Raw genomic sequence first — 16,517 nt, 5'->3', positions numbered from 1 at the left:
CGGTTTGGCAGTTGGTGTTGTGCGGGACACTCTCTCAATGGAATGGACCAAATGGCCGTCACAGACTCACAGCGGGCGTGGGGCCCAGACGATGCAGGAGCTTAGGTTCCTGCAGCGAAGAGGGGAAGATGGAATGGTGAGGGGAGCTCTGCAGTTGTCGCGTGCGTCGGTAGGTGCACCAGCCTGTTAGCTTTAGGCGGTTTCGAATCCTTCAGGTACAGTAAGTCATCAATCTGGTCAATTGTGAGCGCTGAGATAGATGGGATGAAGAGCTGAAAACAATACGAGGCGAGGCGAAAGGAAAAGAATACAATTATTCTGGTCTTGTCTGCTGGCGACGCCTTTTTCACCGCCAGTTAGTTTTACTTTTCGCTCGACGATGATGCGCCACCCCTGGTCACGCTCGTCACCTGGGACTTGAACGCTGTTAAACCAGCGGCACGTCCGGGGAAGGGGAAATTTGACACACACACGACTCGTCTGTCGCGTCTTCGCAAGAAACTGGGCAGAAACCAGCCCCTCCTTGCAGCGTGCGGAAACCAGAGCCGCCTGTTAGCGACGGCCACTAAACCAGGTCCCAAGGCCAAGGGCACGTTGGAGGGGGAGGTCATGGGGGCCATGGAGGGTTGCATTGGCATGCCACGCGATTTGTGTGCGGTGGATCTTGACAGCCGCTGCTAGCGGTTCTTTTTATTCTTTCTCGAGGCTTGCTTGATCTCGTCTTTACTTATTAAGCGCTTCTTCTTGCATGCTGTGACAGCTGGACAGACGGCAACTGACCGCTTCGCTGGGACGCCATGCAGGCTATGGGCTGAAACGCGGCACGCCTGTCATGGAATTTGGCGGCGACCTTGATGGATGTGGCAGTTTTGCTTTCTAACAGCACCGCAATTGGTGATTTATGCATTTACAGGGGCTATGGCTATAGACGCAACCACCCCACTCTCAGAACTTGAAGCTTGGTGTCTGAACTCCAAAGCTGTGGTTCGTTAGAGCTGTCCGTCTGTGTACCCGTGAGCTTGACAAAAGTCAATTCCGATGACAACCACTCTTCCAGTCAACCCACCGACACCCATTTAGAGGCTGATACCCGAAATCTCCCGGAAAAATGGTCCAAAGTCGCAAAGATCGGAAAGCCGCTGCGGAGAAGTCGCCCGGCGGCATCGAGCTCGCCCACCCCGACAAATCGGGCCCGACGGAGAAGACGCTCCTCGACTGGGCCTCGGAAAGGAAGCTCTTCGACGAAGCCGACGCGAGGCAGCGCACCCTCGGGGGCAAGAAAGGAGCAAAGGCCCCACCGCCGCCGAACCAGTCTACGTCGGGAAGGGAGAGGCGCCGCCCCCAGCAGCAGCCGTCCTCACCACGACGGCCGATCGCGTGCTCGAGGCCCTCCTCTGGAGCGTCAGCTTGTGCACGCTGCACTTCACCCTCGACGTGCTGGTCCAGCAGCAATATGCTGTGGAATTGGAGTGGCATACCATTATTATCAGAACCTTGCGCGCACTCTTAGGTAAGTCTATCTCCAGTCCCCTCGAATGCGACGCCCGGCAGAAGAACCATGGCTAACAAGTATGCGCACCTCTTGAAATATAGTCTTCACCCCCCTATTCTACATCCTGCACCCGCACCCCTCCTCGCCGACGCTCGTGCCGGTCGTCCCGAAGCGCTACCAAGAACCGATCCGGCAGACCATCTTCTTCGCTGTCAGCGTGGCGGCCGGCTGCCACCTGATCAAGATCACCAACACGTACGGCTACATCTCGGTGATGAAGCGCTCGCCCCCGCTGGGCTGCCTGTGGGTGTGGTCCGTCATCGAGCTGAATCTCTTGCCCGCCACGGCCTCGGTGGTGATTGCGCTTGCGTATCTCTGGCTTGGGTTCAGGTGAGAAAAGGGGTATTGGAGAAAAAGAAAGCATGGCGGAGAGTAAGATAAGGAAAATGGAGGAGGGAAATACAGGATAGAAGTGAATACCCACGTGCACCGGTTGCTAAGTGTCGATACCTCTTGAGAGGCTACTTGCTCAACGTAAGTCAGTCCTAGTGACCTTGGGGAGTTGCCTCTGTGACTAGACGTAACTCAGATTGACCAGGTAGCGTAAAGTGAAGGCCAGTCATGCTCATATCTATATTAAGCAACACACAAGCCCACCCCAAGACCTCAAAAGGCATGGGTGTTGCGGGATGGGTAATATAAAGAATGCTGGGCTATTGAACAGTGTGCGCCGTTCCCGAAAAGGGGGTTAGCCCAACTTTCCGGGCTTATACAATACGCAACCCAGTTGTCTCCATCTCGTCGCAGATCATGAGTTATATCAACCGCACAGGCAGACAATCTCTCCGTGTGATGGTGAAGGAATCATTCGGGCTACCTGTGTGCGGGCACGTATGCCAGTCACGATGCCTCGATGGTTGACGGTATGTCAAGTCTGACTCAAACCGGAAATCGTATATAAACCTGCCCAAAGTCCTCTTGGACATACAATTTCTATTCTCCAGAACAACCAACACCCATAGACCAACCACCAAGCGAATTGATATTAACCCCAAGAACTAAATATGGCTTTCTTGTAAGTGCTTGCCTCCAGGACCTGTATCCTACTATCCTACATACCTAACATATCCATCCCCCTATAGACCTCGATTCACCGGCCTTTCGGCCATGTACAACCAACCCCACACCCTCCCCGACTTCAGGTCCAGACCCTGGCCCCTCGCATGCGGGTGCAGCACCTGCGCCCATCTCCGCGCCCGCGGCCACACCAACTTCTACCACGTCCCCGACGGCGTCGCGGGGGACACCACCAACAACAATAACTGCAACTACAACAACCGACCCCTCGTCCACGGCAACTTTGGCCGGTACCACTTCTTCGGCCCTCTTCCTCCTCCCGACCAGCGCAGCCACTTGGCGGCGGCACGGGAGAACCTCGAGCGCCGGCGGAGGCAGGTGTTGCAAGACATGGTCAAGGTCGAAACGAAGTTGGCGGCGATGACGGTGGCGAACGGCGATTTTGCGGGGCTGCGGTTCGCCTATGAAATTAGGGACCTCCGGCTGGAGATCGCACACCTGGCGCTCTTGATGGGTCGCATGTTGAATGCGGTCTTCAACGGCTGGGACTACGAATACGAGGACGAGGATGATGAGGATGATGATGACGGTTGCTGCTCCGACTGCTGTTCCGGCTGCGCCTCTGACGGTCCGGCTGACGTGAAGCAGCAGCAGCAGCAGGAGGAGGATGGTACTGGCAAAGGTAAGGAGAAGGAGGTTCAGCAGCAGCAAGAACCAGGAGAAGAGCTCGTTGTCCCAACCTTGGTTCACGAGGAGGAAACCGGGAGCAAGGAAAAGGAGACAGTCGCTGCTAAGAGCGAGTCGGCGGCGTCGGAGGGTTTGAGCGCCTCAGCATAAGGGGCTTTCGGCATCCGGAAGCTGCTGCATCCTAGTATCCTCAGAACAAAGTTAGCATGTAGGCCGTCTGCATAGATAGACGTCGACCAGTAGATAATGCTACGCAATATTTAGGAGTCAATGAAGATTCGAGTACATAATCTGTATGTTAGTTGCGTCGAGTGGCTAGGTGCACGAGTGAATGGATGATCCCGACCACTTCCAGCACCACTGAGCCGGGAGCTCTGCGTTTCGTTCATGATGCCAATTGCAAGGTAGCAGTGCGACTGTTGTCGATCCATGGTAGCATTTTCTTCAGCGTCGACAGATAAGACAATAGCCCATTCATTGGACGTCTGCAACCCGAAGTCTTCGCCCCTCCACGGCCCTCGACGTAGCCGCCGGGCATCTAGCCGATCAAAGGGGGCGGGTGGGGGCGGCAAGGTCCAATGCGGGGGGAGACGGACAGCATCCCCTCTGGTTCTCGGCAGGAGTCCCCCGTCGAATGACAGGCCGTCCACGGGCGCAGCAAACGGGAAAGCCAGAAGAGGGTTGCTTTGGCAGCCCCGAACTATCGATTGGATTTGGAGAAAGCCGCTCCGATTGGGGCCATGGCCGTATTATATTCCCCTCCCTACGAGCTTGGAAAGGAGGGTGGGAGGGAGATGCGTTGGCAATGCGCCAAACCAACACAGGGCTGGCCCTCTGGTCCTTCCCTCGGCTTCTTCATCATGTCAACCTAATAAGACGTAATGAAGAATCAAGCAAACATCTTCGGCGGATGCTGACAGATAGGCATCTTTGAGGCATCGAGCCCGTCCGTCGGGCAGCAATTGCCATTGTCGGCTGATTGCTGGCTTGGCTAGGTCAGCTCCCTCTCTCTGTATGCGGAGGCTTGCTTCTCCGTGTAAGCCCAGCTGCCCAGCATCTGGAATGCTCTGCAATCGAGTTCCGTACTACCCCAAGGCAATTTGGAGATATATCATTGAATCGTCTAGCGATTTCTCGATTGAGAGATATTAAGTGCAAGTGTGAGTGGCACAGCATTGGAGACAGAGCAGGCTCCTGCCGATTCGTGTTTGTTAGCAGTAGGATCCTTGCGTTTGAAGATCAGGCCAGGCAGACAGCTTCAAACATCATGTGCCACTTGTCGTTAACGCTGATTGATGGTCCCGATCGACCTAAAAAGTATGGGAAGACTGCATCTTTCAACTTTCATCAGATTTCTACCCGAAGAATAATATCCGAGAATTGCCCAACGTTGTGTCGTGTAGGTAGTCGCGTGAGGGAAAAGAGAGGCATTCGAGAAGCTCTGGGGGATGGACGGAAGCAGGCAAGTGGCGGCCCCCTCTAGCGTCGGTGGCTTTTCCTTGTGTCCTCCCAAACGCGAGCACTTTATCAGCGTGCATTCTTCCTTCTTACATGCACCACGCCCGCATGTATTCGCCAAAGAACACCAATGAGAATCATATAAACCGCCATGCATGCAACCTATCGTGAAGCTTCTCCCTCGAAGCCTTTCTGCATCTGCAGCCAGCACAGCAGCACGCGCAGTCAATGAGAGACATTTGTTGTCAATCTGGACTCCACTTCCCTCCCATCATCGAGAGAGCAATGGATGGATGTTGGCTCCCGTCGGCTGTGGATGCGACTCTGGGGTAAAGCTTCCTTTTCGCCTTCGATCGTCTCTCACTGAGTGTCTCTCTCTCTCTCTCTCTTCCGTCCGGCCCACGCGAGACAATCCCGACGTCGCCTCGCAGCTGTGTGTTTGGCGAGTTGGGATGCGCGGATGAGTTGTAGCCCATGCATGTACGTACCCAGCACACACAACCTTCGGTAGGTTTGCATTGCCTTGTGCAAGCACGCCTTGTTGGGTGTTGGGTACTGGAAACGAACGGGACGACAGAGATAATGTGATGCTACCACCATCTTGGGCTGACGATCTCCCGCACACAAAAATGCCCCCGTCCGCCCGCCCAGTCGGTTGTGCCCACCTCCTGCTCCTGGGAACTGTTTTCTTTTTTCTCTTCCCATCTTCGCTTCGGGGATTCCCATTATGCTGTCCATGGCATTCTCTTGTTAGTCAACTATGATTATTGTAATGCCCCATCGACAAAAGTAATAAGCCCATCCCCTGCTACCCCTGTATCACCGCACACATATAGCCACAGGTCACTATGTATCTCCCCCACCACTCTCCGTCGCCGACCAAGCCGGCTCCGCAGCGGGGCCGAGCCAACTACACTTGACGGGTCACAGCTACAGCGGTGCACAAGATGCAGCAGTGGCAGCAGCAGCAGACACGAGGTGGACGCATGATGGCAAACACATGATATTACACCTCTGGGAATGGGCAGCAAGCCATGTTACAAACTGGGTCAACTATGCATCATCAGCTTCCGGGACTTCGCTTGTTAGTGATACCGCCACCAGCCACCACAACCAAAACCATAGCATTCCGAGTCTATTGCGGCTGCGGAAGCGCGAGTCCTCCCAAGACCTCGACACCACCATCGGCGTCGTCGTCGGCGTGCTCGTCGGCGTCTTTGTCCTCGGTACCCTCGCCTTCTGCTACGCATACCGCAACACCATCCGCTTCAAGCGCAAGCAAAAGTTCCGACGACAGCGGCGCCGGCATACGTCGGGGGCTCCCACGGCTCCAAGAGCTCCAAGAGTTCCCGGAGCTCTGCAAGTAGCGCAGGTGGTGACGGCGGCGGCGGTGATGCTGAGGCGGCACCTGCACCGGCAGCACCGGCAGCACCGGCTGAAGGGGGTTGATTACTCAACCAGGCCCTCAACTCACGAGGCCCCTGAGCGAAGACATAAGAACCGTCGCTGGCTTTAGAGAGTTGTCTATGGTAAACGCAATCTGTGGTTGTGTCAAGGCTTCTCCTGCCTATTCCCGTCGGTGATTATGTTTGATGATGATGGCCAATTGCTTCAGCGACATATTCTTTTTTTTTTAATTTTCTTTTACTTGCATACGAAAGGGCTGATTACTTTGTACGATGGGAGGGTCAAGTTGGGGAAAGGACTTGTAAGTTCTGGCAGTGTCTTGTTGGGGCTATCCAAGATGTATGATATGACTGAGTACGATGGCATCAGGCGGTCTTCTTGTAAGGTGGAGCTGTAGCCCTCCGAAAACGAGAGAATCTTTTGTTACTGGATGGATATCTAAACTTTGTTCCTTTTCTGGGCTTGGAAAGGGGCTAACCCTATATTGCCCTTGTCGTGATTGACAGTAACCCCGAAACCCGTATTACGTTCGTGCCCAATGTCAAGACCACATAGCAAGGCTCGGGCGCTGATTGGTATATGTCAGATGGCGGGGCGCTCCTTCATGCAATACCCACCCGCGGTGGTTGCCTAACGTTCGGTTCTGTGACTGATGGAGGCAGACTGGATGAGGCCTCCCTGCTTCACGACTTGACCTTCTTTGTTGCAAAATTCTAGTCGGCTACTAAAGTTAATCAGGTCTTGAAATCTTTTACCTTGCGTTTTTTTTCCTAGTAGAGCTGTTCTTTGAGGATGAGTAACTCAAGGGAAAATATGGCTCACGGGTTCCCGACAACGATACCTCCCGCTTGAAGGCCCCAACAAGATCCGCTTGGTCGTTATTAACCCGGGCGATTGGGATTCAACTATCTCTTGCTGTCTCTTACATCACGAGCTAGATACCAACCCCAAATACATCGCCTTGTCCTATGCCTGGGGCCCGACCCAGGTTAAAAAGCCAATTTTCGTCGACGGGATCGAACTTCCAGTGACGGTCAATCTTGAGTCTGCTTTGAGGCATCTACGGCGGCAATATGAGCCGCTCGTCATTTGGATTGATGCTATAGTGAGTCAACATCCGTCGTAGTTCCACTTGTAATGGGTGGCTTGAAGAAGACTGACTAATTCCCGGCTCGAAGGCTATCAACCAGGATGACCTCGCAGAACGAAGTCACCAAGTCGGCCTCATGCGCAGAATCTATCAGCAAGCCTCTAGAGTCATTGTATGGCTAGGCGATAGTGTGAGGCACCGTACCATGGGCCCTCCGCGCCGTAGCCAACCTCCGCTCAGGGCTACGTTCTACGGGGATGCCCGAGATGATGAGCAAGTTGCCGACTTTGTCAGAAGATGGGCTGTCCCCTGTCCCTCTGCCAAGTACACCCCCCTTGATGTATTCTGCTTCATTCGCATGTTGATGTTGCCGCAACATGAGGGATATCGCCTCATGCAACTCCATTTGCAACAGTTGCCAGAGATCGCAGAAGCTCTTCGCGTTATGCTAATGAGCCAGTGGTGGACTCGCATGTGGGTTTTCCAGGAGGTCATTGTCGCTCCAGAGGTCAGATTCCAATATGCAGGCGTTGAAGCGCCACTGGATATGTTCACCATGGCGGCTTTTTGCTTGACAAATCACCAATATTTGAGCGACCTGCCGTCGGACGCGACCAAAGTATTGCATCGCTAATCCAGTATCCTGAACGACATGGCATATTGGCGCAACCTTTTGGGCAGAAAGCGGTCTCGGGGCCATCAGGGTAGCACGGCCGAGCTTCTTGGCCTTCTTCGGGCAACGGCGATGCGAAAGGCATCGGACGACCGGGACAGAGTATTCGCCCTGTTAGGACTTGTTGATCTTGGAACACGCCTGGTTCCTGATTACCAACAGTCCAAAGCAAGAGTATTCATGTCCGTATCCTGGGCCAGTATCTCAGAGACCGGGACGCTCGATGTTCTATGCGGGGACCTTGGGCGCAAGAACAGGGGTGAAAGTGGTCTGCCCTCGTGGACGGCGGACTGGAGTGCCATGTTCCATAACAACGACGAGGCGCGAATCAAGTTGCTTGACAAGTACAAAGCATGCGGCAGTCAGAAGGCCAAGGCTATCCAGCACGAAAGTTCCTTTGACTCGGATTTGCTGCACCCTTCACTTTTTGGGGAGGAAACAAACGAATTACCGCCATAGGCTTCGTCGACGGTCGAGCATTTGGAATATCGGAAATCCCACCGGAGACCTTCATTTTTCCTCGAATCCGAGTTGATGTTTTCAGAAACAAGGTTGTACTCCATGTTCTTTACAAAGGCCAACGAATCTGCGCATCAGGAAATAAACATGGCGTATGATACTCTTGGCGGAGGGCGCCTGCACGGTCTCGCAAGGCTAGTCGGCATTGCGAGAAATGTTAACCAACCGCTATACGAACCAGCATACGCACCGACTGGACTTAAGGCTATCGTCGAAGCCATTGAGTGGATTGCCGTTCAGCGATATGGCTCTGCTGTTCTCCATCGTCTTCATGAAACACCCTCATTATACACGCCCAATTTAGAGGGTTTGGTTTTCGGCATGAAGTACGTGAACGGGGAATTTCATCGGCTCCAGAACGAGGAGCTGGGAAGGCTGTCTCGCTGGGGGCAGAGTGCATCGAGCGTATGAAATATACATGCTGTCAAGCGGATGAACATCCAGCATCCCCAAGACTCGAAGACGACCTGGGATTCGGGACGGTTTTCAAGACACTGGCTGCCGGACGAAAATTAGTTCCACAACCGCTGGCGGTGTCGGATGGGGCCCTTCGAATATCCGACCAGATGATAGAATATTCGTCCTTCCAGGGGGCAGGACGCCTGTTGTCCTTCGAAGGGAGACGACAGACAGGATACCTGCAAAATACGAACTTGTTGGCGACTGCTACCTTGAAGGGACGATGGATGGTGAATGGGCACTGGCGGCATCCAAGGGCCCTCTACGACTTACTGCCCGCCCCACGGTGTTTTGGAGCCGCTTCAAATATGATATGGTGAAGTACTTGAACGAATTGGCGACAGCCAAGATAGTGCGGATTACGGCTCAGAACAACCACCCTTTACTCCCATTCATCGATAAGCCTGGAGCATTGGATATTTGGCTGAACGAGATTACACAATGGGCTACGGATTGGATGGAACGGACTGGCGCGGTAGCCAGGCCCGGTTTCAACAAACTACCGGCCGAGTTACAGGACTCAAACAACTACCTTTGCACGGCCTTTAGAAATATTGAGAACATGCCGAAGCCGTATTGGTATGTTACCATCACGTAGGCGAGCTGTTTGCACAAATAAACACATCATCCAGGAGCACTTTTGATCCAACCAAACCCCCTTCTATAGCAGTAGCAGACTAGAATATATCCATTCTTGTGATGCTGAATCAAACATTATAGCATTATGTTTTCTTTTCCCTTTTCCCCCCTCATTAATTATATACAAAGTGGAAGTACCATACATATGAACTCCAACATGACCAAAACGCCCGCCACCCCGAACCATCATCTAATTCGGTCCGGCATCCCTCAACAATAGCTGCAAAAGACCCGATATACCCTCGTCCGTCTCCGTCGCCGGATTACAATATCCTGCGCCCTGGCTCGCATACCAGGCCACATCCCTCACGCGGATCGCCTCCATGACAGCCTGGAACAGCTCGGTCAAGCCTGGCCTAGATCCCGGACGGATGGCAAGACATCTGCAGACGAGGAGTCGTAGGTCCGGATCAAGGCGGGGGCAGGGGGTTTCGTTGTTATTGCGTGGGTGCGGCAGCAACAGGCCTACAGCTTCGGATGTAATTGACGTGGCGTTCGCGGGCGTCAGGGGTTGGTACTCGGTCGTCTGCCTCCCGTCGTAGAGGTCGCTGCGTTCCCAGGGGTTGAGGAGCGTACAGAGTTCGTGCATGAGCTGGTTGTGTTGTCAAACTATCAACAGACCCGTTGTTCATGGTTTTCGGAGCATGTATATCCGTCACTCACGTTGCCTATGTCTCGTATGTTTTGCTTCGTCGCATCGAAGTTGGCCCCCCTGAGTACGGAGATTCGGGTCAGTCTTGTGGAAACTTCTCAAGCAACGTGACACTAAAGCTGCCGCCCATCTCACTTACTCGTTTCCACTCATCTTTCCCAGGTCGATCATCTTGAGCACAGGGGTGATGTCGTGTTCCGGATACTCGGAGTCCGGTTCAAAGGGGCCTATCATCACTGCGAGATTGTGAGCCTCCCCAGCCAGTCCCGAGAAGACGTCGGCTCCTTCCTCGTACCATTCTCACTATGCAAGTCCCCATGAGTGATCTTGAGAGGCGGCGTCTGCCGAATTATCTCGAAAGCCCCGTCCGGAGGACCGATGGGTTGCTCCGGCGGCCATGCCATCGCTATACACATCCTGATAACTACCAAGTAAATAAGCCTGGCTCAACTCTTTCGTCATTACCGGCCCCTTGTAGTGGTTGGAGAGGTGCAAACTCACGGCACATGAAGAATCTCCACAACATCCGGTTCGGCAGGTATTCTATATTCTCCGCCCTCGCTCTCCGGACGAGCCGGTGTAGCGCCCCGTGCTGTATCCACTCAATGAATATCCAGTTCTCGACTCCGTGTCTTCGTAGCGGCGATCTTCGGCGGTTCAGGGGATCGGCGGGAACTTCCAGGATGTTCATGACATGCTTCGCCCATCGAAGGACCTGTATTCCCGGTTCACAAGACGATGTTAGTCAGTGTAACCCTCGTAATAGGGGGATAGGAGAGATAGGCCTGTCATCGGTTGGTCTCACCTACCTTCAGCCACTTCTTCTCATTCTCGATATGATCTGTAGTATTACTGCCGTTGTTCCAAGGGTTGATGTCGTCCTCGGGGATTTCTTCTCCTTCCTCATCCAGGTCTGCCCACTTCGGCGTCTTAAGCACGATGCGCTGGCACGCCTGGCCCCCTTCTGGCCGCAAGTCGACTGCTGGACTCCCCAGGCGATGGAGTCGGCACCGGATGCGATGGGGCCCTCGAGCTGAAATCGTTGCCGTGTGTCATTTTCGAAATAGCCATGGAGAACCTGGTGTATCTCTCGCAACCCCTCATCCTCTTCCATGTTGTCAACTCCCTGGCGGCTAATTTGGCATCGGTCCTTCTCGGTCGAGGTGTGAGCTTTCGGTGGTGCTTCTGCTCGTACGTCTTTCTTTGTTCTTGCTGAGTAGAGAGGTCAGTTCGAGGCCGTGGGTTGTCAACGTGCCGTCCGTGGAGGATAAAGGATTACTTCGTAAACCGCCTTTGTTCAATCTCGGGTCCAAATCCTGGCATTTCTTGAACGTAAAGCACGAAATGCCGCTTCTGGCTATGAGATAAGATAATTAGCAGATGAGTCTTCCAAGTGAGTAGATAACTAAATGTCAACAGGTTCGGCCCCTGGTAAGGAGAACACGGAGAGTAAGTAGAGTGAACCTTTCCCACCGGATGGAAGTAGCAACTTCTCCGTCACTTACACTGTGACGGGCAAGAGGCCATCCAGTGGCAGCAACTGATGGAACAATAGCTCCGGATGACTGATGTTCTGTTCCGGTGTCCGCATTCAACGCATGTGCTTGGGTTCAAAATTCATGCCCCAATAATGTGCAAGAGTTTCTAGCCAGTTTCAAGAGAAGGCTTCAGTAAGGAAGTGATGTGGTTGACATGACATACCGGGAGGGAGAACAGCTTGTAGGCAAAAAGCCAAAGACCTTCTCGTCGTAGTCAAAATACGAAAACAACAGGGCAGTGTTCACTGACTACGAGTGGCATCCTTCAATCCCCAACGCAAAATAACAAACATACGGCAAATTCTAAGTGTCATGGTACCTCTCTATTTCTGGTAATTGATTCGATCTCCTTGGTTTTCTGCCTACGCATACCGGATCTCAACTGCAGCTTCCCGTGAAATATGTTCCATGTTGATATCCCCTGCTAGGCAGCAGTTGCCGGTGCTATTCCATATCAACTCGGCGGACGCTGTTGTATCAACATTGCACTGTCAACAATGCAATCCAGCTTATTCCCACTAGATCAGAGTACCTAAACACACCCTACAGCCTATTGGTACTGCCCTCATAGTGCCTTGTGCCCCACGTGACCCCCTCAACGCCCCACCGTTCATGTGTACGTCCCAAGCTCAACTGGTACGTACGTACGTACCTACTGACTACACTGTAACATTGAAACTATCCAGGAAGTCCAACCTATGTAGCAGATTTACAGATCAAACTCCTCGGAAATAGACCAGTGATTCCCGCCTTCGTGGCTTCCAATCTCTTGTAGATAGTGGCCCAGTGACCGTAGCCTCCATCTACCTACATAGAAGGCAGTACATCCGCCCTCGAAATGGCCCCGAGGGCCTGGAGCAAGTCCCACAAGTAGCCGTTCCAAACCATTGCTGGAAATCCGAGGTTCGAGGTCCACACGGGCCGTACCTGCTGTACCTGCTGTATCTGTAGGGAGCTCGGGCCACCGCCAAAAATAGAAGCTGTATTCACGGTTCGATCACGTCTTGCCATGTCTGCCCTTCTCAGCAGCAGAAACACCAACAGCTACAGCAATGGATATCTAGCCTCACAGTAACTGTACAAACTTGCTTTTAGCCGTGCTCGACCTTTGTATTAGTGACCTCGACCGATTTCGACGGCAAAGAGCCCGGAAGAGTCGGTGTTGTGGGACAGGCAGGTTGCAACAAGGGGGAAGCTCTTATTCACTAATGCCGTCACAACTTCTCAACCAACCTCAACCTCAAACTGCGATATCTGGACGCACAGGGGACGTGATAACTTGTATTTAGCCGAGGGCGATCTTCATATTAGCCTTCTCGGCCGATTCCGACCTTGAAGAGCCGCAAAGAGTCGGTGTGGCGATGTGCAGCAGTGTTTCTAGGTTGTTGGATAGCTCCTCGACTTACATGATGAGCTTGGTGATTTTTGATCCGATTGTTTGGCTCAAATTTGCAGTAATTGCTGCTTGTGTAGTGCAGTAGCTAGGTAGATCAGATCAGTAGAGGCGTGCTCTGGTGATTCGGAGCTGTTCCGTAGGCCATAAAACCCCCAGAGCTTCCCCTTCCCTTCCCTTCCCTTCCCTTCCACAACAACAACATAGCAGATTTCTTTTTGCAACACCAAAAAGTGAGTTTTCCTGCCCGCTTCTTATGTACGTCTTCACACACTCGAATTCGTTTCTCCTATGGCCGAATATCGTTTTATTGGCGATCGAATCTTATTTCTTTCGCGGCCGCCCCCTTGATCGGAGAGATTCCCACATCATCACCAAGGTCTTTGGCATCGAGTTATCCGACAAGATGCTTCCCCTTGCCGTGTCCTCCGCTGCCTCCTTCTACCTCCCTCTGTCTCTCTCTGCCTCTCTGTCTCTCCTCTGGCTTTCCTATGCTTCATCGCAAGTGTTGGGCAATGCCACTGTCTGATATTTCCCTTTCTCACTACCTACGTCCAAGCCTGGCGGTTAGATTTCGTCTCATGTAGTGAATGAATACAAGCCTGTCATGTTCCCGTATCTCACTAGCTAGCCACTTCCAAATCGGGTGGCCAGATCTTTTTTTTTTCTGTCACAGTGAATCCAAGCACACACCATTTCCTCTTTCGTTTTTCCTTTCATCTTTTGCGTTGAACTTCGTCACTGACAATGAACAACAGAAATCCCGCACGCCCAAGCCTTCAAGATGAGCGTAAGTTTTCCCATTTATCCTACTACAACAATCCCTTCTATTTATTTTTCTTCTGTCGGAATAATGTCCAAAAACACCCTCTTCGGCGCTGCTAACCACCATGGGCAGACCTCCAACAACATGACGTCCCCCATGACTGGCCCTGAGCTATTCGTTCAGACCCAGGCCAGAATCCAACTGCTCTTCGAGCGCCCAATCATCAACAACATGGTCGCCCGATACAGCGCCATGTCCCCCAGCCTCAAGGAGCTGGGTTACGAGCTTCACAAGTTCCCTGAGATCGTCGATCTGACCGACAAGGATATCCAGAAACACGCCACCGAACTCATTATCAGAATGGATAAGGTTCGCAAGGCTGTCCTGCCACTGTCGCCTGACGATGCCGACCGCGTCTTTGAGGTAAGTTCCATTCATCTCGCTATTTATTCAATTAATTCACAGACACACACAAAAAGATCAATTGCTGACTGTGTAACCACTACCAGGCCTACGACATGCTCAAGGACCAGTGGCTGATCATCACGGACCTGCCCAAGCCCGGCCCGCGCAGCGCCGTCAACTATGCCACCCCCTTAACAGAGCCACCGACGAGCAACCTGTCGAGGGAGGCGTCAAGGTGACCTCGATCAGATGGGCAGATGAGCAGCTGGCTATTCCCACCTTCCAGATGTATTCGGTCGTCACGCGTGGCAAAGCTAAGCAGAATGTCATCATCGCCGGCTGCACCCTCCACGAGCGCGACGAAGCTCGCCGACAGCTCCGCTACGATTCCATCTTCGGCGCTGTCATCAAGGAAGCTGAGATGCTCGGCGAGATTGGCCAGCTCCCCGGCGCTGCCTCTGTCCTCTCTCCTGCCCCTGCTGTCGTCGACGGCAACTTCATTGAGCAGCCTGACGGAAGTGTTGGCTTCAAGCAGGAATATCTGGATCATATGAACAATTTCAAGCCCCAGCCTCTCGAGTCCATCTCCGAGAAGGAGGAGCCGGTTACCGACACCACCGATGCCTCTGCCTCTGCCGCCTCTTCCACGTTCGTCATCACGCGCCAGCTGGGAGGTACCGCCGCCAAGGACATGGCCGTCCCCCGCCCTTACGATCCCGAGGAGGATGAGGATCTGGTCTTCCTGGACCTGGACCTGGAGGAGGAGGAGGATGCTGTTGACGCCGAAGATGACTATGTCGTCGTCTAATACGGAAAGGACTGGGATGATGGGACATCTGGTTATTCCAATGGCTTCAAAGGATGACGAATGATGATTATGATGACGATGGAACGAACGCGCTTACTGCATGCGCTTTATAATGCGGGTCCTGGATGGTAGTTGAACGAACCCAGGATAATGAAATCAATGACATTTGGCACTTGACTAAGCTATTATTCCGTTGTTTCTGTGTGTGAATGTCTGTGACTTATACCATGTTATTCCGATGGGATAACTGCTGGAGTAGCCAAGGAGTCCATTGGCGACGGGATAAACAGCCGTTGGGTCCAGTGGCAGCGGAATAACAGACTGTGGGCTAATCATCTGTCCATGGGATAGCTGGTTGGGCAATGGGGTAGTCAGGCGACCGGCTGTCAGCGGAATAGCTGGCGACGACGTAGTTTGCCTGGGACAACGACTGCTGGAGGGCTTTCAAGCCGACCAAATCATAAGAGAGTCGGAAACAAGTCAGAAAACGGCTCGCCTGCGGGTATTTGGAACCCACAACAGCAGGATGTCATGATATTGACATGTCGGGCAAGATAGGATGACTGATTACTGCCCAGATGATCATAACACTGCACTGTCTGTATATCTATCATCTTTGGCTGCTAACTTGCCACATATTTGCACGGCTTTTAGGCTGTGTAGCTCTTCTCTATTGGCAGGTATCAGGGACAGTGTTCACGATATTGTACGCAGTCGTAAAAAAAGCGAACGTGATCCAGACTAGAGTAGTCTATGTCATCCGCGGAGGAAAAGAAAAGGAAAGGTAAACTCGTAAGATTGAGGCGCCGCTGGGATCTCTGTAAAACGATTTCCGAACGAATCTCCTTCTCGCCCGCATGAATCTCGTTTTTACCCGACTGAGTATCGTTCTCGCCCGACCGACGACGGTGTCGGTCCTGTAATTACATGGAAAGTGGCAAAGCTCAAGTCCGTAGACTTCACGACATCAGCTCCCGCGCCAACACACGACTTGCACATCCAGTCAGTATCCCCAAACGCCTATCAGAAGCCTCCTCCTTTCATTCCACAACTGCTGTAACATGCCCCAAGCCCCGGGGGACGTGAAGACAGCAACAGGCCAGTGCCGGGCCGGAGGCGGCGACTGTGATACTCTTAATGATACTTCTAATTAACACAGTGACCGGATGTCTGACAAAAACTCACCCACAGGGGCCTCTCTAGCAGAGGACGATACCAATACTCCGCCCTTAAACAAGTATTAATATCCATGTGTCCATGTCAAAGATTGACATCCTCGGAGGCACGCCCCAAACTGCCGCGCAATAGATCTCTCTGGCACCCAAGGGTCAGTGAAGGACAATCGCTACAAGCTCCCGATCAATGGCGCGAATCAAAGCAGGACAGGATAATGAGCAAGTCGGTTGAGATAACTAGATCTTTTTTGACGAAAATATTCTAACCCATGCCTCCTG

The 16,517-nt window shown here is 52.8% G+C and overlaps 9 protein-coding genes across 9 annotated transcripts; 8 read left to right on the top strand and 1 right to left on the bottom strand.

The window, feature by feature from the left end:
* Positions 1–1,108: 1,108 nt before the first annotated feature.
* On the top strand, positions 1,109–1,886 carry PG997_015306 (uncharacterized protein; the record flags this gene model as incomplete). Its single annotated transcript, XM_066819620.1, has 2 exons — positions 1,109–1,409; positions 1,594–1,886. The coding sequence occupies 2 exons, from the start codon at positions 1,109–1,111 to the stop codon at positions 1,884–1,886; spliced, it is 594 nt and encodes a 197-aa protein (XP_066660505.1).
* A 670-nt stretch (positions 1,887–2,556) lies between these two features.
* Positions 2,557–3,406, top strand: PG997_015305 (uncharacterized protein; the record flags this gene model as incomplete). Its single annotated transcript, XM_066819619.1, has 2 exons — positions 2,557–2,567; positions 2,635–3,406. 2 exons carry the CDS (start codon positions 2,557–2,559, stop codon positions 3,404–3,406), a joined length of 783 nt encoding a protein of 260 aa, XP_066660504.1.
* A 2,308-nt stretch (positions 3,407–5,714) lies between these two features.
* Positions 5,715–6,230, top strand: PG997_015304 (uncharacterized protein; the record flags this gene model as incomplete). Its single annotated transcript, XM_066819618.1, has 1 exon — positions 5,715–6,230. One exon carries the CDS (start codon positions 5,715–5,717, stop codon positions 6,228–6,230), a length of 516 nt encoding a protein of 171 aa, XP_066660503.1.
* A 683-nt stretch (positions 6,231–6,913) lies between these two features.
* PG997_015303 (HET-domain-containing protein) lies at positions 6,914–7,845 on the top strand (the record flags this gene model as incomplete). Its single annotated transcript, XM_066819617.1, has 3 exons — positions 6,914–6,917; positions 6,976–7,226; positions 7,300–7,845. 3 exons carry the CDS (start codon positions 6,914–6,916, stop codon positions 7,843–7,845), a joined length of 801 nt encoding a protein of 266 aa, XP_066660502.1.
* Positions 7,846–7,863: 18 nt separating this feature from the next.
* PG997_015302 (uncharacterized protein) lies at positions 7,864–8,343 on the top strand (the record flags this gene model as incomplete). Its single annotated transcript, XM_066819616.1, has 1 exon — positions 7,864–8,343. One exon carries the CDS (start codon positions 7,864–7,866, stop codon positions 8,341–8,343), a length of 480 nt encoding a protein of 159 aa, XP_066660501.1.
* A 102-nt stretch (positions 8,344–8,445) lies between these two features.
* On the top strand, positions 8,446–9,543 carry PG997_015301 (uncharacterized protein; the record flags this gene model as incomplete). Its single annotated transcript, XM_066819615.1, has 3 exons — positions 8,446–8,729; positions 8,920–9,441; positions 9,495–9,543. 3 exons carry the CDS (start codon positions 8,446–8,448, stop codon positions 9,541–9,543), a joined length of 855 nt encoding a protein of 284 aa, XP_066660500.1.
* Positions 9,544–9,691: 148 nt separating this feature from the next.
* PG997_015300 (uncharacterized protein) lies at positions 9,692–11,267 on the bottom strand (the record flags this gene model as incomplete). The annotated part of the gene is made up of 7 exons (XM_066819614.1): positions 9,692–10,093; positions 10,165–10,213; positions 10,293–10,389; positions 10,449–10,559; positions 10,655–10,868; positions 10,963–11,066; positions 11,105–11,267. The coding sequence occupies 7 exons, from the start codon at positions 11,265–11,267 to the stop codon at positions 9,692–9,694; spliced, it is 1,140 nt and encodes a 379-aa protein (XP_066660499.1).
* A 2,670-nt stretch (positions 11,268–13,937) lies between these two features.
* On the top strand, positions 13,938–14,494 carry PG997_015299 (uncharacterized protein; the record flags this gene model as incomplete). The annotated part of the gene is made up of 2 exons (XM_066819613.1): positions 13,938–14,273; positions 14,360–14,494. The coding sequence occupies 2 exons, from the start codon at positions 13,938–13,940 to the stop codon at positions 14,492–14,494; spliced, it is 471 nt and encodes a 156-aa protein (XP_066660498.1).
* Positions 14,495–14,541: 47 nt separating this feature from the next.
* Positions 14,542–15,063, top strand: PG997_015298 (uncharacterized protein; the record flags this gene model as incomplete). Its single annotated transcript, XM_066819612.1, has 1 exon — positions 14,542–15,063. One exon carries the CDS (start codon positions 14,542–14,544, stop codon positions 15,061–15,063), a length of 522 nt encoding a protein of 173 aa, XP_066660497.1.
* Between the last annotated feature and the right edge of the window lie 1,454 nt (positions 15,064–16,517).

The sequence above is a fragment of the Apiospora hydei genome, assembly GCF_038363865.1.
Source record: "Apiospora hydei strain CBS 114990 chromosome Unknown utg000011l_segment0_segment0, whole genome shotgun sequence".
Classification (NCBI taxonomy): domain Eukaryota; kingdom Fungi; phylum Ascomycota; class Sordariomycetes; order Amphisphaeriales; family Apiosporaceae; genus Apiospora; species Apiospora hydei.
The sequence above is the reverse complement of the archived record's forward strand: the minus strand, read 5'-3'. Positions and strand labels throughout refer to the sequence as shown.